General features: G+C 40.9%; 1 protein-coding gene across 7 annotated transcripts in view; it reads right to left on the bottom strand.

Annotated features, from left to right (window-relative positions):
* Positions 1-21333: 21333 nt before the first annotated feature.
* The window catches only part of KIDINS220 (kinase D interacting substrate 220), a 94696-nt gene continuing 90439 nt past the window's right edge, over positions 21334-25590 (bottom strand). For 4 of the 7 annotated variants that reach the window (XM_024737688.1, XM_024737690.1, XM_024737689.1 and 1 more), the window contains one exon: positions 23131-24393. In XM_024737688.1, the coding sequence (XP_024593456.1) occupies positions 23131-24393 (1263 nt within the window). Of the gene's footprint in view, positions 24394-25590 lie in introns of all 7 variants that reach the window. The other 3 variants (XM_024737686.1, XM_024737692.1, XM_024737687.1) reach the window with 1 other exon arrangement.

Below are 25590 nucleotides of genomic sequence, written 5' to 3'. Positions count from 1 at the left end.
TCGCGAGCGGGGTCTAAGGGGCCCGGGGCTTGGGGGCTTGGAACCCGAGTTAATCAGCCGGAGAGTTAGGGGAGAAATCACCGGGGAGACACAAGCTTTTGAAAATGAATGATGATGTCATGAAAGCCTATTTCTCTAGCATGTGTACAGTCGTTTCCACATGGGACTCTTATTTCATCTTTACTACTTCATAACTTGGATACGATCCCCTTTTACAAACTACTATCTACCACCAACTCTGCAGTAGGTACTGTCCTGGGTTTTAATAAAAGTATCAGACATGATCCCGGGCCTCAAAGAGATTATAACCAGATTGTGGAGAAAAAAGAAATGTGAAGTCCAATGAAAGCCAGAACGTTTTCCCTTCTCTTTCCTTAAGTTTTTGTTTAATTTTATTTCTGAATTACTTAATAAGCTTAGCCAGGACCTCCAATGTTATGTTAAAGAAATAGGGGTGTGTGAGAGTGGGCATCCTTGCCTTACTCCAGACCTTAATGAGAACAGGTCAAACTCTGTCTGTTATGTGTGACCTGGCTCTAGGATTTTGCTGTAATATATAGTCTTTATCAGTTTTAGGAAGAACCCTTCAATTGTTACAGGTTTTTTTTGAGAATCTTAAATCATAATTTGGGGGGTGAATTTGGCAGAGTAGCTTTACTGTATTTTTTGATATAATTTCTCTAATGTATGACACTAATTTTTCTGATGGTAACTACCTTTACATTTCTGCACTAAATCCTACCTGAATGTGATGTATTATTACTTTTTATAGACACTGTTGGGTTCTGTTAGGCAATATTTTACTTGGAATTTTTGAGAATGAAATTGAGCTGTGGTATCTTATGCAGTCCTTACCTAATTTTGGAATCAAGGTCACGCTGACTTCAAACAATAAATGTGTGGGTCAGATTGCATTTACTTTTAGTCCTCAAAGCCATGGATAAATCCTCAGAGCTGGGCAGACATGTGGTCTCTCCATCCTACAGAAACTGGACTCAGATATGTGATCTGAGTGAACAAGGGCACACAACAGTCAGTGGACAGAGCAACTCAGCCCAGTGTTTTACTGGAATGGAGAAGGGGCTTCTGAATTTAATAGGAAATAGCATTCTTGTTAATAAAAAGCTATACCATGGAGCTTTTTTAAAAAAATTCAAGGATCATTATTTATGGGGCTCGCTCTCCACAGTGTGGGGACACAGCTCCAGGACCACCCAAATAGTCAAATAGCCTGACTCACCACCCACCCTTCCCTTTCTGTCGCTCTCTGCTGGTGGAGAAGCGCCTCCAGGCTCTGAGTGTCCTTCTGGAGATGGTTCTGACAAGGCTTTGAATGTCCTTCTATTTCATCATAAAGATAATTTGGGACAGAGGCAGCAAGATCTGCTGAGAAGCTTAGCAGCAGGTGTTGTGTTCAGTGCCAACTACTGACATAGGCACTCTGAGGGGTACCAGCCTGAAGTCACAAGAACGTCAGAGAACCCTGCAGAGGACCCGTGGAGCGAGCTGATTCAGAGTGGCCGTCCTGGGTGAGGGTGCCAGGCTCAGCAAGTTAGGGGCATGGGCCCAATAGGAATGGAAAACAAGGGTTTGAACCATGTGAAGCAGGACATTGCGACCGAGACCACCACGCAGAACCCTTGAAGGCCTGCAACCTCAGCTAAGGTATAGACTAAAATAAAATATTACTCACTAGCCCAGGAAGATCGTAAGAAAGTCTGTCTGTCAGCCCGAGCTCAGGCGGGGAAAGAAATATCTCCCTTGAAAATTCATAGCCGTAGATCTGCCCTCATGGGGAATGGGGGTTCAAATATATACTACCCAGTTAGTTTCAGAAATTCTAATGCTGATAAATTAACATAAAAATGGGTCCTGGCTGTTGATGCTTCTGGGGTGTTTGGCAGTAGCAAATACAAAACTTCTCTGGAGAGAAAAGCCCTCCATACAGACCGCACAAAATTCTCATATTTAATGGCTTGCTGAAAGTAAGTTTACAAGTAAAAACTTTTTTAAACCACTGGAAAACAATTTACCATGTGAGAAAGAATCAGTAGATAGAATGGAGAGAAAGATTCGGAACAAGAGAACTATAAAGGATGAAAGTGACTAAAATGATTAAAGAAATCAAAGAACTAATTGAAAACATAAGACAATCCCAAGATATAGCTATTGAAATTGAAAACAATGCAAAAGTTAAAACCCAGATGAAAAACCACTGGAGCATTTCTATACACTAACAATGAACAATCTGAAAAGGAAATTAAGAAAACAATTCCATTTACAATAACATCAAAAAAGAATAAATACTTAGGAATTAACATAACCAAGGAGGCAAAAGACTAGTACAATTAAAAGTACAAAACATTGCTGAAGAAATTAAAGAAGACATTAAAAAATGGAAAGATATCCCATGCTCATGAATTGGAGAACTTAATATTGTTAAAATGACAATGCCACCTAAAGCAATCTACAGATTTGAGGCAATCCCTGACAAATCACAATGGTGTTTTTTGCAGAAAAAGAAAAATCCATCCTAAAATTCATATGCAATCTACAGATTTGAGGCAATCCCTGACAAATCACAATGGTGTTTTTTGCAGAAAAAGAAAAATCCATCCTAAAATTCATATGGAATCTTAAGGGACCCTTAAGCTAAAACAATCTTGAGAAAGAAGAACAGAGTTGGAGCACTTACAGTTCCTGATTTCAAAACTTGCTATAAAGCTCCAGTCATCAAAACAGTGTGGTATTGGCATGAGCACAGGCATAACGATCAGTGGAATAGGCTAGAGAACCCAGAAATAAACTCTCACATATGTGGTCAAATGATCAACAAGGATGCCAAGACCATCCAATAGGGAAAGGACAGGCTTTACAACAAATGGTGCTGGGGATATTGGATAGCCACATGCAAAAGAACGAAGTTGGACCCTTACCTAACACCATATACAAAAATTAACCCAAAATGCACTAAAGACAATAAACATAAGAGCCAAAACTATAAAACTCTTAGAAGAAAACATATGGCATAAGCGTCACAAAACTGGATGTAGCAATGATTTCTTGGACATGACACCAAAGGCACAGGCAAAAATAAAATAAAAATAGACAGGGCTTCCCTGGTGGCACATTTGTTGAGAATCTGCCTGCTAATGCAGGGGACACGGGTTCGAGTCCTGGTCTGGGAGGATCCCACATGCCACGGAGCAACTGGGCCCGTGAGCCACAACTACTGAGCCTGAGCGTCTGGAGCCTGTGCTCCACAACAAGAGAGGCCGCGATAGTGAGAGGCCCGCGCACCGCGATGAAGAGTGGCCCCCGCTTGCCACAACTAGAGAAAGCCCTCGCACAGAAACGAAGACCCAACACAGCAAAAATAAATAAATTAATAAAAAGATAATAAAAAAAAAAATAAAAATAAACAAATTGGACTTCATGACAATTTAAAACTTTGTGTATCAACGGAGGCTATCAACAGAGTGAAAAAGCAACCTATGGAATGGGATAAAATATTTGCAAGTCATATATCTGCTAAGGGATTAATATCCAAAATATATAAAAGGGATTAATATCCAAAAATATATAAAAGGCTTCTAAAACTCACCACAACAGCAAAAACAGCCCAATTCAAAAGTGGGCAAAGGACTTGGATAGACATTTGTCCAAAGAAAATATATGAATAGCCAACAAGCCTTGAAAAGATGATCAGTATCACTAATCATTAGGGAAATGCAAATCAGAATCACAGTGAGCTATCACTTCACATCCATTAGGATGGCTGCTATCCAAAAAAAAAAAAATGCACCAAACCCGTCCCCCCCCACCCCCGAAAAGAGCAAGTATTGGGGAAGATGTAGAGAAGTTGGAATTCTTATGCACTGTCGGTGAGACTATAAATGATACAGCTGCTGTGAAAAACAGTATGGCAGCTCCTCCAAAACTAAACAATAGAATTACTGTACGTTCCGGCAATTCCACTTCTGGGTATACACCCCAAAAAATTGAAGCAAGGTCTCAAAGAGATATTGCATGCCTGTATTCATAGCAGCATTATTTACAATAGCTAAAATGTGGAAGCAACCCACGTGTCCATCAACAGATGAATAGAAGGCAAAATGTGGTCTATACATACAAAGGAATGTTATTCAGCCTTAAGAAGGAAGGAAATTCTGACACGTGCTGCAACATGGGTGAATCTTGAGGACAGCATGCTAAGTGAAATAAGTCAGTCACAGAAAGACAAATGCTGTATGATTCCATTTACATGCAGTACTTAGAGTAGTCAAAATCATAGAGACAGAAAGGAAGGAGGGTGGGTGACAGGGGCTTGGGGGAGGGGAAAAGAGGGAGTTATTGTTTAATGGGTATAAGATTTCCATTTTGCAAGATGAAAAGAGTTCCGCAGATGGATGGTGGTGGTGGCTGCACGATATGGATGTACTCAGCACCACTGAACTATACACTTAAATGTACTTAAGGTGGTAAATTTTATGTTACGTGGGAGACAGATCTGAGGCAGTATCCCAGAACGTAGCACAAAGAGATAAAGATATCACAAATATGAAATCAAGGCCAGAGACACAGAGGATAGAACGAGGAGATCCAACACAGGACAGACTTTACTGAGGGTCGTGGCAGTGGAGGGGAGTGAGCAAACCACCTGAGCTTGAACATTAGACATGTCTAAATAGTAGACAAGCCTTCAGTCAAGCTGGCAGGCCACACAGATATCCGTCCTAAAACCTGAGAAGAGAAAGTTCAACAACACAGGACAAAGAGGTCACGGATGAAGTAATGGAGTGGCCTGTAAACATACAACGATAGTCAACTTCATTCATAATAAGTGCACATGGATACGACATGAGATATCAGTTCTCACCCAGCAGACGGACAAAAGTCCAAAAGTGGCCACGTACTGTGTTGACAAATCCTGTACATCGTTGATAATAAAGTGGTACAACCCCTGTGCAGAGGAATTGGATGATATCTAGCAAAATTGAAATACCATATGATATCAATTATATGAGGAATCTCAAAAAATGATACAAATGAACTTATTAACAAAACAGAAACAGACTCATAGAGAACGAACATATGGTTACCGCGGGGGAAGGATGGGGGGGAGGGATAGATTGGGAGTTTGAGATTCACATGTACACACCGCTATATGTAAAATAGATAACCAGCAAGGACCTACTGTATAGCACAGGGAACTCTACTCGATATTCTGTAATAACATAAATGGGAAAAGAAATTGAAAAAGAATAAATACATGTATATGTATAACTGAATCACTTTGCTGTACACCTGAAACTAACACAATGTTGTTTATCAACTATGCTCCAATATGAAATAAAACTTTAAAGATAAATTAATAAACAGCAAAAAATAAATAAAATAGAATTTTAGTGATATATTGGTCCTATATTGCTGCATAAGTAAGCACCCCAAAACTTAGCAGCTTAAGACAGCAAGTGTTTCTTACCTTGTACGGTTTCCGAGGGTCGGGAATCAGGAGTGGCTTTGCTCGGTGGCTCTGGACCAAGACTCTTGACTCAAGGCTGCCAGCGCTGGAGAATCAGCTTCCAGACTCCCTTGTGTGGTTGCCTCTGTTCCTCACCGGCTTTTGGCCAGAGACCCTGGGACCTCTCCGTAGGGCTGCTCACAGCAGGGCAGCTGGCTTCCCCCAGGGCGAGGCAGGGAGACAATGTCCAAGACAGAAGCTGCAGCCTTGACTCACCAAATCTCGGAAGTGACGGACCACCACCTCCGGTCACACAGACGAACCCGGGTACAAAGAGAGGGGACCACCAGGGTGTGGGTGTGAACAGCAGAAGGTGGGGTCCCTGGGGCCATCTTGGAGAGTGGCTACAAGGTCTTTTTATTAAGAATGTTGGCTGAGGGGGTGGGGTAGGATCAGGGCCAGCCTGGGGGTCCTGATTCCTTTGCTGCTGGTGACAGTAGAGAGAACGCACAGTCTGGGCAGGAGCTGGAATCCGGAGGTCCCAAAAGGAGGAAATGGCCAACTTCCTACCACAGGCACCATTTTAGAAGTTCCTTGGAAACATTTGGTGGAAATGGCAGTGATAATTTTGGCCGTGTGACTCCTCCAGTCTATCTTGCTGTGTCACTAAAACTCTCAATTTAGGAACTATGCTGGCATTTCCTCCAGCTGATAAGATGTCTAGATGTCAATGGACTACATGTGTATCTTTCAGTTGCAGCCAATACATTTTAAACTTATTAACAAGACCACAACTAACTTGGTTTTTTGAACTCAAGAAAAAATAGCATATTAAGTAACCACACATCATAGAGCATCACAACTCATTGGATCATTTTACTTTTCCCCAATATTATTCCCACCTGATTCAATACCTGGCTATAAGCAGAACCTCGAAGCGAGGTAAATAATATTTTCACTTCTACAACAGGAGGGATAATTTGGGCATATCTAAAAGACTAGCTAGCTAGCTAGATAGATAGAGATAGGAAACCATACTATTAAATATTTTGGACTTGAGATGATTATTCTATTGATAAATGGAATGGCAAGGTATAACAGCCAAGGATAAGATTCAGTTCTTCCTTCCCCCTGCCCAGCTATCATAATATGTATTTTAATTACTGGAAACTTATTATATACAACTGATAGTGTTCTCCAGTCTCACCATTGAAAGTGACACCCTTCAAGTCCAAGTGATCGGTTGAAGTAGATAAAAGGACCAAAGTTCTGGACATGTTGAAAGTAGCCCTTGGGCCATTTCCACACCTTTATACACAGGAAGGAGGTAGCTTTTGTGTGGCATCTAGATTAAGACAAGGGACTTGAATTCTAAGTCTTATGTTGATATGCAATCTAAAAATAGTATATATTGATTCTTATATACTTCAACATTTTCTGTGTAAGGCCTTTACATTCTTAGTTATAGGCAAGAGCCCAAGTTTTCTGAGATTCCATAGCCAAACCATCAGTGAAATAGGAGGAAAAAAAAAAAAAAAAACTCTTACTGGAAGCCATATGCAAGAGAGAGATAGTGACAATGTCTGAAAAGAAAGCCATTTCTATTTTTTACATCTTTTTCACTACAGTAAGGGTGTAAATTTTAACTGACATTTCCCAAGGAAGAAAATCATTCTGGGTGGGGGGGGGGAAATGGAGGCAATTACACACCAAAAGTATGTTGAAGGCTTCCATGTTAAGGGAAAATATCTACTTTTTTTCAAATATTTTCAGCCAAGACGGTTTCTTGCCCCAGACTAATCCTCACAGGCACTGAATGGAACACAGATCTTCTGGGCAGCCCATGGGAGATGAGGCTGCAAGCGTTCGACCCTTGGTGCTGGCACCCCCCAGCCCCGGGAGGTGTGGGCAAGCATGTGCACTAACTAGGTCTCAGTCCCACTAGAAGCAAAGCGAGCGATCCTTTCAGCTCCGTCGTGCTCCCTGTAATTCTCCTGCCCTGGGAGATGAACGGCTTTCTAAAATCAGGATGGACGCATCCAGCGTGTAAAAGAGCTATTCTTCCATCCGTTTTTCTGCCGTGACAGAATCACAGGAGAGGATTTATTTGTCTTCCTTATCCCTGTGGTGATCCGTGACAGTTTGTATTTTCCAAAACTGACTGCAAAAACATTCCTGGACCCACGTGCTCTTCTAGAACTTTGTCACTCCTGCAACAAGAGGTGGAGTCTGTCTCCTGGCCCTGAACCTGGGCTGGACTTTGTGAATGCAACAGCAGAGGAGCTCTGTGAATTCCAGGGCTAGGTCATAAGAGGTGATATAACTTCTGCCTGATACCCTCTCTCTCTCAGTCTCAGGACATTCACCCTGGGTATGTAGCTGCCATTTTGTGAGGAAGCCCAAGCTGCAGAGAGAGAACCTGTGCAGGGGTTTTGCACTTACAGCTGCCTCCCCAGCTGCCACCATGTCACCCATCAGATCTGTGAGCAAGAAAGCCTTTGAGAGGCCTCCGGCCCTGCCACCATCTGACCACAACTGCATGGGAGACCCTAAGTAGGAACACTTGGCTGAGCTAGTCAATCCCAGGACTGTGATAAAAATATTTATTTTATATATATTATTTATTTATTTATTTATTTAAAATATATATAATTTGTTGCGGTTTTTGCCACTCAGTTTGGGGTGATTCCTTACACAGCAATGGATAACATGAACATGATCTGAAGAGGTGAAATGTCACACAGTCTAAGAATTATAATCTCCACATTTTTTTTTGGTATAACCTCCTTAAAGGATTTTGAAAAACCATCTCTGTGCTCACACAGTTTTTAGTTGTCACTTAAATTTTTGTAATAAGTTTGCAAAATAAATTCTCACACAAATTCATTGCAGTATTCTCTTAAGTGTGTCTCCTGGAGTATCGGTGCAATTTGATAGCTGTGATTAACCATATTTAAAATACAAGAACCATTTCTTCTTTAGAAGTCAAAAATTTCACAGTTTCTTTTTCTCCCTGAACTAGTATTTCTATCTACTTCTCCCACAAAATTTTGTTCTAATGTAATATATGTTTGCATTTAAAAATCATTTATTACCATATTATGCCTTTCTGCAAAAGAACATATATATTGAAATTATAAACATTTTTGTTTCCAGTTATCACAAATCCTTCTTCATGTTTAAATCCTTTTAACATTTTTATAAACATTAAGATAATGTTTTACAGGAAATACATTTCCTAATGATATTTTCAATTATTTTAGGTATCCGTGGATGAATGTTACTTTTGTATAGAACGAGCCAGAGTTCAGCATGAATTTTAATCCTGGTATTTTTGTTTGAATAGCTTTAAGTGCCAGGAAACCTCACTCACACAAAGAAGTAGATGGAATTGGAAGCTGTTTTGATAGAACGTCATTCTTTCATAACTTCTTCCAAGTTATATGCTAGAAACTATGTAGCAATTCATTATCAAACTTTATTTTTAGTATTCTACCCCGTGACAACTCAATTACATCTAGCTTCCATTTTATTGGTAGCAAAGAACTGGGAATCACTGGGCTTGAACATTTCCCCAAAGATGATCTAGGGAACAAAAGGAGGAGGGGGTTTAGATGGCCTTGGAAGACTTTCAGCCAACCTCCCATTTTTCATCCCACTTTCACCTCTGCCCCCAGGGGGCGTCCCTGGGCTCCCAGAGCCTTTCAGGGCGTTTGAGGGCCCCACACATCACGTCTCTTCTCTTTAGGGGCCTGTTGGCAGGCACCCAGGATATAGATTGTTTCTCTGATAAGTCTCACCCCCCTGGCCTTTCTGGATTACAATATTTGTTGAAACTTCTCCCCTGCCGTCATCTTCCTTCCTGAGCTCTTTGACCTTACAGGTTGATACGTCAGGATGGAGAAGAAAGAGATGCGTGTGTTCATTCTCCCATTCCTGACTGGTAGTGAAGTAACTAGTAAACAGAAAGCGCGAGTACTTAGACTTAACCAAATGAGTGTCTTCGCTCTGAAGACCAGCCTCGGGTGGCTCTCCTCCTCTGGAATCATTTAAACAGGAACCCCATCGTTTTTTTTTTAATGTGCTCAATGGTGGATTTGCTTTACTGATATTTCCAGAAGTCCTTTGGAGGAAAGGGCCTTAATTAAGCAAGGCCCTTTACAGGATGGAATACTGTCCTACACATTGCTTGGGGTAAAAAGGATTTGGGGTGGGATATATTTGGAAGAGACTGCACATCATTTTCTTTTCTTGGAGTTTCAAAATATACATGGAAAGCTCTAAGAAACTGTGTAACAAAAAAACCTAGAGACTGTCATACAGAATGAAGTAAGTCAGAAAAACAAATATCGTATATTAACGCATATATGTGGAATCTAGAACAATGGTACAGATGAACCTGTTTGCAAGGCAGAAATAGAGACACAGATGTAGAGAACAAATGTATGGACACCAAGGGGGGAAGGCAGGGTGGGGGTGGGGTGGGGGGATGAACTGGGATTGGGATTGACATGTAGAAACTAATATGTATAAAATGGATAACTAATAAGAACCTGCTGTATAAAATTAAATTAAATTTTTAAAAAAACTATTTGATTGGACTTTCTAAACTTATTGGACCAAATATCCAGTTTTTCGTGTAATATCTGCCAACATCCTCACCTAACCAGCCTTCCACAAACATCCCAAGGGAAAGGCTGAACTAAGTGATACATCTCGTAACCGATTTTGGCCAGACACTGTTTCTCAGAAAGCCCCCTTTCAACTGGATCCTGGATGTGGTGAGGCCGCAGGCCCTGTGCAACTCTCTGCTTTGTGGGCACCCTATGGACCGTCAGCACACGTGTGTGACGAGCTGGATGGACTCTTGACCCCCGGGTTTGAACGTTCCACAGATGGCTGAGGGACAAAGCAACGGGCCTTTTATTTGTGACTTTGACATGTGCACTTTTGGGGATATTGGGAATGTTGTAATTTTCCAGTGCAAACTTTGACACTTTGTTTCTGGGTCACAGAGAAAACACCACCTTTCATCGCCAATTACTGTTTCCCTCAAATCCATGCTATTTTTGTCCAGTTTCCTTTGAAAGACCAGAACAAATGCTAAGCCTTTGATTTCTCCACTTGTCATTCGAATTCATGGTACAGATTTTAAAGTCTTACCTTGTGTTCAAGTTGTCTTTCAGAATACGTGACTGGCTCCCCGAAGTTACTTCTTTCCCCAGCCCTTGTCACACTGCTGTAGTCACGGCTCTTACCTTTTTCATGATCGTGTAAGTGACTGACGCTTACTTGGCTAGTCATCAATATCTTCTATACATTGTTTAATTTTCAAGGCCACAGTCTCACTTTTGATGTCATTTCATTCCAATCAAATCGCTCTTTGTCTATTGAAATTTTACATGAAAATTTGACTTCACATAATCTTTGATAGTCTTTGCTCCAAATAGTGGTAATTCCTTTTAAGCCAGTGTATAATAATGCATTCTTCTATTTTTTTCAAGGCTGCTAGAACAAGATTAATTTAGACAATGTTGAGATTAATGCTGCTGCAAGTCAAAACAAGTTGCAACACGCTGGAAAACACTCTGAGTCCCATTTTTAATTTACAAATTAAGGGTGTTAAGACTTGAATCTTTTAAGGTCTCTTTGGAGAGCTCTATGCTCCTGTATGTTGCTAAAGCTCGACTCTTGGGCTTCCATAAGTTATGCAATAACATTCTTAATCGCTTATCATTCATTAGATTTTTCTAAAATTCTTGAGATTCAATTATCTTTCAACTTATTGCAGCTCTTTCAGTAATAAATTCCGTTAACTTGCTAACCACCAAGTTCAAGTTTGACCTTTGGCCCAGTGCCTTGCGGTGGCTGCGTGCACGAAGGTACAAGTGGACGCTCCCTTGGGTTGCAATAAGCTTTAAAGGATACCCCAGACAATTACACTTCAATAGAAGATATTGTGCCAAGAAAGTACAGCATGTGAGGAAGAAAAGGGCACGCGCCTGAGCACGGGAGGAAGTGAGGACAAACTCACAAAAATAAGGACCGTCTGTGAAGCTAGTTTCCTGAAGATCCTTGTAGTATTCAGGAAAAACAAGGTAAACGGACAACTTTAGCTTAGAAATCAATTTGCACAGGAATAAACTGGGACCATACTTTGAAGGGCCTTGAATGTCCATCCAAGATTACTAGAGTTGGATACTTTGAATGACGGGGGAGTCATCGCCACTAATGAGCCGGAGGTGAACTCTGCGTTTCAGAGGCCCCACTGGCATTCGTGGGCAGGAATGGAGAGGGGAGAGGGGAGAGGCAGGCGACGGTGGTGGCTAGATTCAAGGTGGAGGGACCCTAAGGGGATGATCTGGAGAGACACTACGGAGAGGAGCTAAGAGCCCGGTGACTGACGGGGCGAGGGGATGGGAGAGAGAGAGGAAGTGAAGATTGACTCAGTTTCTGAGCCTGAGTAACGGAGATAATTATGGCGCCAGTGACAAGGAGGCAACCGCAGCGGGAGAGCTGGTCTGGGGGACAGCTTTGAGCTCTGTTTTAGGCAAGCTGTACGTGAGGCGACGGCCGACATCTGGGTGGGAACTTTCAGCTGGCGCCGGAGGAGAGGGAGGTCGGAATCTAGGCCTTGCTGGGTACGTGCACGTTCTCCCCGTCACCCCATCAGGGTGCCAGGGCCTCCATCACAGCTGTTTTCTCCTTGCATCATCCCAAAATAAAAGGTCCCGATTTTAGTCTGTTTCCAAATGACAGTCTCTTGTGTTCACTCACTCCCGGCTCCTGATACCTTGGTTAAGGTTTCACGATTGCTGCAGCAGTCCAGACATAGAGGTAGCCCCGGGGAGGTTTAGAGAGATGATAAACCAAAAGAGTCTTTTCTTTCTGCACTTTTCTTCTGATGGCAGAAACACATGTCTTTAAAAATAACTCAAATCCAGAAATTTGTAATAAAAACTCCAAACCCTTGCACATGTACAACAGGAGACATGTAACGCTTATTCATACAAACCTTGCAATAAAAACTGGAAACAACCCAATATCCAATAAGGTAAATAGATACGTTATACATGTTTATATAACAGAATGCTCTTCTGCAGTGGAAAGTTAATGAATGGCAACTATGTACATCACCAGGGATAAACCACACAGACAGTGTTTAATGAAAGAAGCAAGTCAAGGATAGACACTAACAGTATGATTTTATTGATATGAGCTCAAAACCAGGTAAAATTGTTCAAGGATACATACGTACATAAGTGGCAAAAGCATAAAGGTAAGCAAGGAAATGATTATCACAAAGGCAAGAGAGTGGTATTTGAGGGGTACTTCGAGAAGAGACACACACGGGAGACTTCGAAGGTGAGGTCATGGGGTGGAGCCCCCAGGGATTAGTGCCCTGATAAAAGTCACGGGAGAGCTTACTTCCTCCCCTAACCCTGCTCTCTGCCACACCACGACACAAGGAGCAGTCAGCAGTCTGTAACTTGGAAGAGGGTTCTCACCAGAACCCAGCCGTGCTGGCATCCTGATCTTGGACTTCCAAACCCCAGAACAATGAGACATAAATTTCTGTTATTTATAAGCCTATGGTAAGTCTATGTTTGTTCGTTACAGAAGCCTGAGCTAAGACAAAGATAAAATGAAGCTAAAAGTGGGGTGAAAGCAAAGCATCCTATGTAGCACCAAAATATTTGTAATGATACGACCACTGTATAATTTCCTCATCTGTAAACTTGAGGGGCTGGACTAAACGACCAGAAAGACTTCTCACTCTACGTGCTCATGTTCATCCCTTCAATATCACCTAAATGGCTGCAAACCGAGTTCACATACATCACTGGAGGGGCAAAAAGGCATAGCTGGGGATACATTAACTCAGTGTTAGTTAGACCTGGCTTCAAATTTCTGCTCTAACCCATAATGGCTGTGAGCCACTGGGCAAGGTTTTTCACTTCTCTCAGCTTTAGTTCCCCATTTGTAAGATAGGAAAAGTATCTGCTTCTCAATATTATTGCAAAGATTAGGGAGCTAGTGACTAACATATAACAGGTAGTGGGGAAGTAGTACCCATTATCAAGGGAGGAAGCCGTCTTTCCTCCATCACATACTTTTTTTTTTTTTTTTTTTTTTGCGGTACGCGGGCCTCTCACTGTTGTGGCCTCCCCCGTTGCGGAGCGCAGGCTCCAGACACGAAGGCTCAGCGGGCACGGCTCACGGGCCCAGCCGCTCCGCGGCATGTGGGATCTGCCCCGGACGGGGGCACGAACCCGCGTCCCCTGCATCGGCAGGGAGACTCTCAACCACTGTGCCACCAGGGAAGCTCCATCATGTACTTTTAATAGATGAAGAAACTAGCTGACAAGTACATGGCCATCGGATAGACAGCAGAGCCAGGCCGTCCATAACTCCAGCCTTGTGACTCACTTCTGTGTTCTTTCACGTGTGATGTATTGACCAACCGACCCACCATTTCAGTGATGGGTCAAATCAGCTATCTGGCAAGGTCACATTTAAATACACACATGCACGGGCACACGCGCACACACACGCACGCACGCACACACACACACACACACACACACACACACACTTCCCCAGCACCAGTTTAAACACGCTGCAATGGTTATGTTTATACCAGATGGACAGAGCTCAGTTCAGGAGATCTGGTCAGTGAGGACAACAGAGCCAGACAGAGGGTTCGTTTCAAGATACACAAGGATTTAAATAAAGGCCCAGACGGCCTGCAGATCTGGACTCCTTTACTGCGTGGCACTGCGGCTGCAGGGTTCACGGGGAGAGGACGGAAGAAGGAGATAGAGCTTCCGTGGGAAAACCCAGGACACATTCTCAGAGCCTGAAGACTCAGATGTGTTTAATACTCTCCACTAACATTTTCTACAACAATGGAATATGGAAAACAGAAGCACCACAGACCCACGTAGGACAGAGTGATGGGTACTGGCAGAAATGAAGTCGGCACCGTGTTGGAAAAATTATCAGATTTGGAGTCAAAAAACCAGGGTTGGTGTCTTTGTTCTGTTTACTAGCCGAGTGACCTTGGGGGTGGGAGGGAAAGAGGGCTCTCAAACTCCCAAATCTTCAGTTTTCTCAAAATTAAGATAATGACAATAATAGCAATAGTTTAGGGAACGGCTACAAAAACCTAACGCATTGTTGTCATGTCAAAGTTAAACGTCTGCGTCTCAGTCTCCTTATCTGTAAACTAGGGACAATGATAGCACTTACGTTATAGGCTTGTTAGGATTTAATAAGTTAATCCGTGGGAAGTGCTTATAACAGTGTCCAGCTCAAGTAAGCACGCAAATTATTAGGTAGATGATTATATTAAACTAAACTGTCACCTACCACCATCTCGATCCACTGTCTATCCACTGTTCCAGACGTGTCTATTGGTTTCTTGCCTTTAGTGACTAGTTGTCATTATGAAAGACAAAGAGTTCCATTTTGCCTATTTTCTTTTCTTCTTAGGAGACAGTGACCAAAATCATTAAAAATAAAAACCTCTACTGCAATAATGATTTTTTAAATAGACATATATTACTTATCTATTAACATTATTAAGCATTAATACTATTTAATAATAGAATATAAAGAAAAATACATATAGTGGTATTTAAGATTGTAATCTAACACAGAATACTGACAATAGAATAGACATATAGAAGGGCAAGTGTTTGTATACGAAAGCCATATAACAATAAGACTGCAAGTAAAATGTATATATCCAACACTATGTACAAACTTTAATGTAATGGTCTAATTCATGAATAATAATGGGATAAAGGATGTTAAACACAAAAAGTAGATTTTTAACCAAAAATTGAACATCATTCCAAAATAACTAGTAGGAACAAAGATGTTTGATGTTTAAAAAAATGATTTTTCCCTATAAATACTGTTTACATGGATATAGATTTTTTTTAAAGACTTTTATCTTTCTTAAACCCCAAACCCTGGCTTAAAACAAGTAAAAGACAATGGTGATGGTACAGCGAATAAAGCTATAATTAAAGTGCATCCTGGAAAAAAATGTAAGAATTGACTTTAGCTAAAGTCCCCAATTAGCTAAAGAACAATGAAGATAACTGTAATATAAAGAGAGGGCATTCTGGAACCCCACTGCCTGGGCTTGAATCCTGGCTCTGCCACTTAGTAGCTGTGTGACCATGGGAAATTACCTAATCTCTCTGTCTCTCAGTTTCTCATTCGTAAACTGAGGATAGTAGCAATTAAGTCATGACGCTGTTGTGAAGAGTAAATTAGTTAATAGATGTAGAGATCTTGGGAAAATGTCAGGCACATTATGTGTTCAATAAACGTAAACTTCTAAATTATAACAAATGCATAACGATACTTTAAATATCCCAAATGAATATAGAATAATAACTGATAAAACAAACATTCAACACAAAATGTTGACTTCGGGGGGTCAGTTGAACATAAATCAGCACTAGTCCATTACTATTGCTAAAGATCACAACTCAACGTGACCACGGCATATATGATATTAAAGTAGCATCACGTTTCATCAATCCAAGCAAGACTCCATCAACTGCAGGATCTGTCGTTACTTTAGGAAACATTGAGGGGGAAATGCTGCCGTTGATGCTGTGGCTTATATTTCAGAAAAGTCAAAGTGTGAAAAAACGTGCACCTTGGAATTGATGAGATACCAGTGGGAAAAAAACTGGAAAGTGGTCAACAGCGTTAGATTGCAGACGGGTTTGTTTAAACAAAATGGTAGACACACAGTCTAATTTTCCCGTTGCCTTCTAGGGGTGGGAGCTGCATTTCCTGGACAGGAGTGGCCACAAACGTAAGTTTAGCTTCTCTTCAACTACCAGCTCCTGCACTGGGGGCAGGAGCCTCCCAGGGACCACGTCCTGCCCCGGCTGCCAGGTACCAGGAGGAGGAACCGGGAGCCCCTGCGTTGCTCTAGGAGGCAGAAAGCTGAAAGAGTTGGTGGCGACGGAAGGTCTGTACTTACCACCAGATCCCAAGAGTCAGGGAGTCTGGGTGGCCTGAGTCTTTGGATTACTAAAAGGGTTCTAGAGAAGTTGTGAAACTTTATTCTTTTCCCCATTCCCAACCTTGCTTAATTCTTCCTGCAACCCGCCCCATATTAGAAATTTGCGAAGTTTCTGGGGACGTAAGGAAAGAACTGGCTGATTGAAAACTACCTAACCCTAAAATCCTCAAACTCTTCCAGGTTAGGTGTTATTTTAACAGACTTCCCTACCAGAATGAAAAGCAAAATTTTAAAGAGATGTCTTCAAAAAACACTGCTACTACAGTTGAAAACAAGATGCGTCACAGTGTTGTCTTCCGTAGATCATCCATGTCAAGTACCTAAGTGGCCAGGTGCCTATGAACTTCAAAAATGTTTGCTCTTCCTCCAGGGAATGCAGTTCACCGAATTCCCCAGCCTCCCTTGCCCCTCAGCACGACCAGGGGACTTAGGAAGGCCGATGGGATGGGCAGACACCACTTCCCACGCATGGTCCTCCACCCTCTCTCCTCCCCTGCACATCGACACAACACAGAAGATGGGGCAGAGGACTCTGAAGCCTTGGAGGCTGGTGGAGCCACAGAATGAAGGAATCTGGGTCCCTGAATCTTTGTCAACTTAGGTAACACTGAACTGTTACAGGAACAAGAAATAAACTTCAAATGTGTTAAGTCAATGAGATTTTGAGGTTGTTGTTTAGCCTACCTTAATAAAGAAATTTTCAATGAACCCACGATGGCCCACTCGTGTATAAAAGTCAGTATAGAATCCCAGTATAACACATGAATTCTAGTTCAAATTTATCAGAGTGGTCAACCTGAGATAAGGAATGAGAGACAGCAATGAGAGCTGGTCAATGAAAATAATAACTAAAAAAAAAAAAAAAGGTTGGAAAGCTGAGCTAGAGAAAGGGTAAACCTACGTATCAGATTTGGGGGGATGGTCCTGATGTTAAGTACCCTCACTATAATGATTTATCCCCATTTGGGCTCAGAGAAAACATGCTCACCACGGCTAAGTTACACCTAAAATTATTTTCAATATTCTTAAGTTAAATGTAGGATTGAACCATTTTAATTTGATTCTATATTAATTTATAAGATGGGCATCTCCACAAAGGACTAAACAAAGGGCTTAAGGCACACAGGCGGTTTTAAAATACATCCATGTAGAACAGATAGCCTAGCACTTTAAAGTGACAGCACTTAGCAAGATGGGCTGTGGATGTTCCTCCCTGAGAGTTTTAACAAAGCATGGTGTTATGTCCTGAAAGATTCCCAGAGTCATAAGCTGAAAAGCTTATAGGGCCAGACAGGTAGCAGGTGGCTATAAAGTGATAGGGAAGGGCGGGGCCTGTAAGGAACTACAGACACACACACAGTATGAAGGCATTCAGCATTTTTACAGTGTGTGGGCAGACTCTCCTAGTTTAGGTATACCTTATTCACTCGTCAAGTACTGACTGTCCACTGGCTATCTGAAATCCAGGATTTGGCCTTTCTTGAGGTTTCTTTCCCATCCTAATGCTCTGAAGAATGTTTTATGGTAAAATGGATGAATACATGACAACCGATACAAAACTTAAGACACAAAAAGAGAGAAAAGAACCCAGGTAAAAGATAGAGGGAAAAAAACACAAAGAACTCAAGAAGCAAATAAATTCTTTAAAAATAAAGAGAGTTAAATTCGCATTAAGTATAACAATATACAGTCTACAAATTCTCAGAAACACAGCTAAAAAGTGCAAGTGTCAGGAACTACGGTAATTTGAAAATAACAATCTAAATTTTTATTAGACATTTGACCAAGAAGATGCTATAAGATATGAAATGTCAGGTTATGTAGAATTTATTTACATGCGTTTTGCTATACATTTGGGCTTCTATCTAAAATTTTACAAAAGGAACACTTCATTAAAATGAATTCAAATTTTACAACTACTTGGAACAAAGAAAACTGGCCGAGGTGAACAAGTCTCTCTTCTTCAGTCGACTGGATAGCAGGCTTACTGAGTGGCAGATAGAATCTTCATTACCCCCTTGTGTCTGGTGAGGAAGCCAGCAACTGGGAGAAGGTAACCGAATTGTGAGGAGGAATGGTCTATGGGCAGGGTACTAAGATCTAGAGCCCTTCTCGCCTTGAAAGGAAATGAGGTAAATAAGTACGAAATATATGTTAAAATTAGAAAATGATAGTGGCTAATCAAGACAATCTTAATTATTTCAAACAACTCCTTAATTTGAATAATGTGAAGCATGTAGTTCTATACTCTTTTTTAAAGTAAAATTTCATTTATTCAAGTTCTAATAATTGTTTGATAGATCGTTTTGTGCTTTGTTAAATCCCGGCAAAAACTAAGGGCTCGTAATATATATCACTGGTGTAAGTAACCCTCCACCAAGCACATTCAGCCCAGGAGATTAAGGACCTGAGCGAACTCTTCGTAAACAGATGACTGTTGGTTATCCTGTATAGGCATTGTCAGAATATTCTGTGGACTTTAAAACAGTCCCACTGCCTTTCTTGTACAGTATTGCTGTAATTCACACTTCTGGCCAATTTTGGTTGGTCCTCACTCCAGTTAGGTCAAATCACTGGCATTTTTATTGACTTTTAAGGAATCATCCTACTAACAGTCTGGAAAGAATTGCTCTTCCTTCTGAACTGGTCCTTTTATTCTTACAAATTCTTTGTTTTCTTAATGCCTCACTGTAACTGGAAACTCAGGATAGAGCTCACCACACAGCCAGCCAGGCCTATCCAAAGAGTCTTCTGCTCCAAGTGCTGGGAAGCCCCTTTAGGAAACCTCTCACCCACAGACCTGGGCACAGCAGACTTGGTGTTAACCAAGGTGGTGCTTTACCAGTGATTTTACTTAAAAAGCTTTGACCATGTAGGTGACAGTGGTTGATTTCTAGCAACTGTTTTAGATATTTCTTACTTAACTCTATTTCTTAAAGTGGTGAGAATGTAAATTCTCTAACTGGTGAGAACTGTTTCAACGGCAGCTTAAAACTAATTACTTTGAAAACTAAGTTTTTACATACCTTAGCTTAAACTGGATCCCTCTGAAGATCTATCTATCTCAAGGGCAGCATTTTCTTCCTAGGCATGAAAGGGTTTAAAATATGTAAGGTTTTAAATTCTCTTTCTAGTTAATCAGTCTCAACCAAGGATTCCCAACCTTTCTCAAGTGACGAGCCATTACATTAAAAGACCATCCAAGTGCAGGCTCTCAGTTACAGATCAATTTCTTTCTATTTTTCAATTCATCTGCATAATTATAGTCTATGCTCAGAATTCTGAGGTAGGGAAGGGTAAGGGGCATCACAACCTGGAAATTAAAAAGGCAGTCGTTCCAGACAGCCCACCCAGGCTGGTCCAGCCCCACCCCTACCCAAAGCAAAAAAGGCTCCCCGGCTGTTCGGCTGTTTCTTCCCTTCTGCCAAGTGTCAGCACGGTTCTAGAAGGGCAGGAGGCGAAGGAGCCTAGATGTTCAGTGTCAAGTGTTTGTCAAAGAAGTTGATTTCATTGCTCCTTCCCATTTACCTGCTTCTTCCCTCAATGTCACTCATTCGTAGAGAGCACAGTGCCCTCTGGTTCTCTTTTCCTGGTAGTTACGCTGATTTACTCAAGGGTTAACCAGGAATTCAGGGATTTTTAAGCTCTAAATAGGCTGATACCTCTAAATAGGCTGAGAATTCCTGGTACAGCCAAAATCTATGTAGTTTTAAAACCTTTTAAATTTAGTATTTTAGCCAGAAGGATAAAGGATGTAATTTCATTCGAAAATATTTTCTAATGGTTAGTATTTGTAAGAAAAAAAATCCTGATGACAAGTATATTTCACTCAGAACTATAACATGCAAGTGATCCAAAGAGTCCACAATTTAAGACGAAGAATTTTAGCAAGTAAGTTTCTAAAATTATTTGGCTAGGCAATTAAAATTATTCTGATTGCTACAGAAAACTCAAATAAATAAAAATAAAAGACAAAAACAAGTTTTCCTGTTAATATTGAAAATGTTGGTTATTATGAATTTTACATTTCTCTAAATTTGACAGCTGATCCTTAAATGCTCAGCATCCTGAAAGTTATATCAGTTGAGAGAGAGCAACAGCTTGTTTTCTAGTCTCTCCTACTGAAAGGCTGTCCTCGTAGGTACCACTCCATACGTCCACGGTGAATGGATCTGGCTTACGTTATGGTACATGAACAGAACTATCGGCGGCTTAAAGTAAAGGCAAAACGGTTTATAAAACATGGCAAGACTCTGAGGCAGAAGCTAAGGGACTAGCAAATTTAGAGCACCAATTCTCTTTTCCGTCATTTGTCACCCAGCTTAAAGCAGAGTTTTGCGTATGTGAGAGTTAGGCTGAGCTATGGATTATAAATAGATACATAGATACGCACGCACATAGACACACAGATTCAAAGGGATGATGGTGTGACTCAATAACCCATCTGGCTTGTCAATTTCTAAAACACTATGAAAAAGCAAACTTTTCCAGAATGTTCATACAACAATCAAATTGATACCCTCCCAGGATCTGGAAAGCCTACTTCTTGTAGCTACAGAAATGCACGGTACAGAGCTGTGCCGTGGGCCCTAATGCTTCACAAAGGCACCATTCAGGCACTGAGCCACGCTGTCTCGGAAAGACTAGAGAGAGCAGCTCAGAACACTCCTGCAGCTGCACGACCGCTACATGCACCTGAACGTCTTTGATGAACTTCAGACCTCTGACAAAACAAACACACAAATTACTTTTTTATTTTTAATTGAATTGTGAATCATCGCCACTACAGTGAATAAAAATTCATGACTCAGAATAGCATGCAACTTTTTTTATTGTTTTCTAAATCTATCTGTACACTTAATACTCTGGTATTAACTTTACAAACAGAATAAAGAATACACTACAGTGATATTAAGCTGCATCTACTCACCTGAAAAGGAACAAAGTATCGCCCCTGAAATAATTACTAATTACACAGTACTGCAGACTAATAAACACCGTAAGTACTAAAATGTTAACATTTCAACGTACAATGTCAACAACATCCTGCCTTCTTTTTTAATTGGTTAAAACATTTGTTAAGGTCATGCAAAATAAACACTTTATGAAAATGTTAGATTACACTCAAACATCAAGGCAATGAAACCCAAAAGAGCAACTTTTTAATGCAACGACTGGTCAAGTAGATAAACTATTCAGCATATTAAAAATCCAGTAAGTGAAAAACATCAAAAATGTAAACACTAAACTTAGGTAACTGCTCCTCTATGATCTCACCACCTACAACCTTATCTGTGACTGAAGATATGCTACCAAAATTGTTCTACATGAGTAAGCTATGTTAAAATGACCCCAAAAAATGTCAATACATGATGCCAGGGTAAATTTCTAGTCCACACAATATTTAAATGTGATCATTCTCTTAACTCTGCTAACAGTAAACGAAAAGTCACACCCAGATTTATCTTCTTTTTACTCTTGCTTTGTTACATGTTTTTAAACTTTTGTCTACAAGTATTTCTTAGGAACCTCCCCCAGAATTAACATGCTGATTTAGGAACTGGTGAAGCAGATAAACCTTGCCCTGGTATAGAAGGCAGTGATTTCGGTTTCCCTAACTAAATATTTCCTTGTCACTTGTCAACTGTCACTGACCCTTCTGCTATAGTTATGTCCTCAGTCTCCCATTCCATGAAGATTTTTAGTGCCTACTATTATCCATGTCTCCCTGATTCTCCCAGAGAAAGAATTCATTTTTTTCCTCTCATCGCTCGGCTCACTAAGGAAAGCTGAGCACACGATTTAAAGGAGCTACAGAGTAGACCAGGGCGGGTTCTCGGGCAGGTGGATGGTGCTTGAAGCCAGGTCTGGGATCTGGAGAGAAGAGCATCCAGGTCATAGGAAGGTGATCGGCCCCTCTCCATGGGCCACTCTCCTAGCAGCTCACAATGACCCAGTTACTGGGGCTCTACTTTGGGCACTGTGGACTCACATTCTTACCCATTTTTAAAGCCCTCTTTATATTTTCTACTTAAAATTTAAAAACTCTTTGATAAGCAATTTGTCTATTATACAGAACACCGGATTGCAACTTACAGAGCATTAACCTTTAGTCTCTAGGCTATTCCATAAGCTGTAAGTTCTTATGTTTCACCCCTTAAGAGCAAAATGTGCTTCTGGTTCATTTAACATCATGTCTTCCCTCAAATATTTAATGAATGAATGTTCTACGAGAGGGGTCTCTAGCTTTGAATTTCTGTTGGCGAATTAAGCCCTTTATATTTAATAAACTATTTCTGACCTATCTTTATACTCAGATCTTGTCTTGCAGTTATATGCCAACGAAAGGTGCAATAACAATATTGGGTTTTTAAGCTGCTAAGTACAAAGACAACGGGGCCTGACAGATGGACCAGGCTATCTTATACTTCCCTCTGCTGTACAGTGTATGTCTCTTTTACCAAAGACCTTCTCATCCGTTAATTGTGAGTGAAATGTACAGGTGGTATGCGTGGATGGATTCACCATGAAACTCAGGTCAGTCTTGTCACAGGGATTACAGTAACACTATTCTGCTTTTGCTTGTTTTTCTTAAAGTTGCTTGTTTTTCTTAAAGAATGCTTTCTCTTTCTTCTCCAAAGCCTGTACTATCAGAAGAGGCTACTGCGTGCAGCTCTGAAGAATCTTTCGAGAGCCTCATATAACTTGAACGCTGGCTTCTCTTATGCGTCATGCTTTTTAGATTTTCATTCTGAATGGCAGTTGAGTGGGAACTGGAACCAGACCTCAAGATGACTTGGGGCGTCTCCCTAAGCCCCTCCATTTCATCAGAATTCTGGTTGGCTCTATTGGCCGGAGCACTGTTGTTGTTCAGAGTCACAGTGCTGGGTGTGCGATTCAGATTGTAGGCTTTGTGGCACGCTGGCCAGTTTTCTTCAGGGCTGCTGGCTATCAAGCTGCATTCAGAAGGGCTTTTCTTGTCTTCTGAACAAATGGACATCCGAGCTACAAGTGGGTCTTGCAGGCCACTCAAGCTATGTGGTATTCCCCGTTTTCCACTGTGGCTGTCATCTTCGAGCTCTATGAGATTTGCCTTTTCGAGCTGGGAGTCATCAGCTGCTTCATTGTGAAGGGAGTGATTGGGAGAGCTCTCATTGGATCTCACTCCCGAATCAGATGAGTCCTTTTTGTCCAGGAGGGCGTCTGATAAATACTCTTTTGCCTTAATGAAGGTTCTAATAGGCTCCGCACTATGTTCTGGAGACTTCAACACTCTCTCTACTTTCCCTTCAGCTTTTTTGTCTCTGTCGTCTTTGAGCAGTGGAGTATTGTCTGATTCTTCTGTCCCAGACTCATCTTCATCACTTGGAAGTTTCTGATAGCGCAGCCCACCTCCCTTCAGCTTCAGATCTGTCTGGAAGAGACTTGACCTTTCTGAGGACTTCTTGCTTGGGAGAAGCTTGCTGCCTGACTGATCAGATTTTTCGTCCTCTTCAGTGATAGGATCCAGGGGTGAGGCATCGTTAGTGGAAACTCCTGATGAGGAATAATCTATAACATCTCCCCTCTTCATTAAAAATGACTTCCTTCCGTCATCTGGCTTTGGTTCACTATCCCTCCCTTTCTCTGGTTCTAGATTAGAGTGAATGGAGCCCCCGGATGAACTCTGACCCATATAGTATGTGCTGTGTGGAGAAGACCTGCCACTCATTGTTGCGGAACCCGTGCCCCCTTCTAACTGCGACATCTGGGCAATATATTCTCTATAGGCATCTCTATACTCAGCCTGCACCTTATCAGTAAGCTTTGAAATCTCAATACTGGAATCCTGGGAAGTGAGACTCGATAGACTTGGGGTTCTGCGAGTTTGTGACTGTGAAGACAAAAAAATAATAATAATTTAAGAATTCAAATAAACCCAAAAAAGCCACAATAAACATCAGCTTTGAAAATTTTATATATATATATATATTTTTTTTGACAATAAGAATTTTTAAAGTCCTTAAAATACCAAATTCGTTTAGAAGAATTCTGCATAACACAGTTTAACAACAGCTGTGAACTTATGAATAATTTTACTGTTATTAGAAAGCTTTATACAAATTTTTAAAAAATTAGTTTATTGTTAATATTTAAAAGTATAATTTAAGGTTATATTAACAAATAACCTTAGGACTTGTTTTTATCATTTCAAACTTTTAAATTTATTTACGGCAAAAGTCACCTTCATGGATAAAATATAAAAGTTCCCCTTAGAAAAGAGAAAGAAGATGAGAGTTAAGATATATCTCAAAAACAAAATACTCAAGTCTTTAAATGTATGTTAAACAGAACCTTTCTCAACTTGCACGACATGAAGTTTCTGTCAAATTCCAATTCAGTGAAAAAAAAATGTACTCAAATGCAAAAAAAAAGAGAAAAGAACAGATTTTAAAAGGAAAAGTATAAAGTGCAATGGAAAAGATTAGAAGATAAATACAGGATCCAAATGAACAAAAATGGAAGCCTTGAGGTCAACACTCAGGTCCAAGTAAACAGAAATAAAATACTTTTAAAAGTCTGATTTCCAATGTGAAGTTTTAGGACGAGAATTGCTTCAGACCCCAGAAAAGGTTAATAACATGAGGAATAAAAAGTAAAGATTAGGAAAAAGAGGAAGGAAATGGAAGAAAAAGAATCAAGGAAGTTTAAGAAAGGGCAAGAGCAAAGGTTGAAACGAAGCAGAAATAAGGCAGAGTCTTCCTGCCACCGGGAGAAAATGACCCAGCTCCCTGAGAAGGTTCCCTGAGACCCAGTTCGGGACAGTGCCGCCCTCACTCTCAAATGCAGTATGTGGACCCCTTCTCAGGGGATCCACGAGGTCTAAACTATTTTCTTAGGAATATGAAGATGACCTTTGCCTTTCCACTCTCATTCTCACAATAGTGTACAGTGGAGTCTCCAGAGGTTGGTTCACGTGTGACCTCCCAGGAGATTCAACGCAGAAGCAGATATAGGAAGCTAGCTGTCTTCTACAAAGGCAGGCATTAAAGAGATTTGTAACACAGTATCATTTTCAGTAAATATGTTT

Source organism: Neophocaena asiaeorientalis, unplaced genomic scaffold, assembly GCF_003031525.2.
Source record: "Neophocaena asiaeorientalis asiaeorientalis breed wild unplaced genomic scaffold, Neophocaena_asiaeorientalis_V1.1 scaffold396, whole genome shotgun sequence".
NCBI classification, from domain to species: domain Eukaryota; kingdom Metazoa; phylum Chordata; class Mammalia; order Artiodactyla; family Phocoenidae; genus Neophocaena; species Neophocaena asiaeorientalis.
The sequence above is the reverse complement of the archived record's forward strand: the minus strand, read 5'-3'. Positions and strand labels throughout refer to the sequence as shown.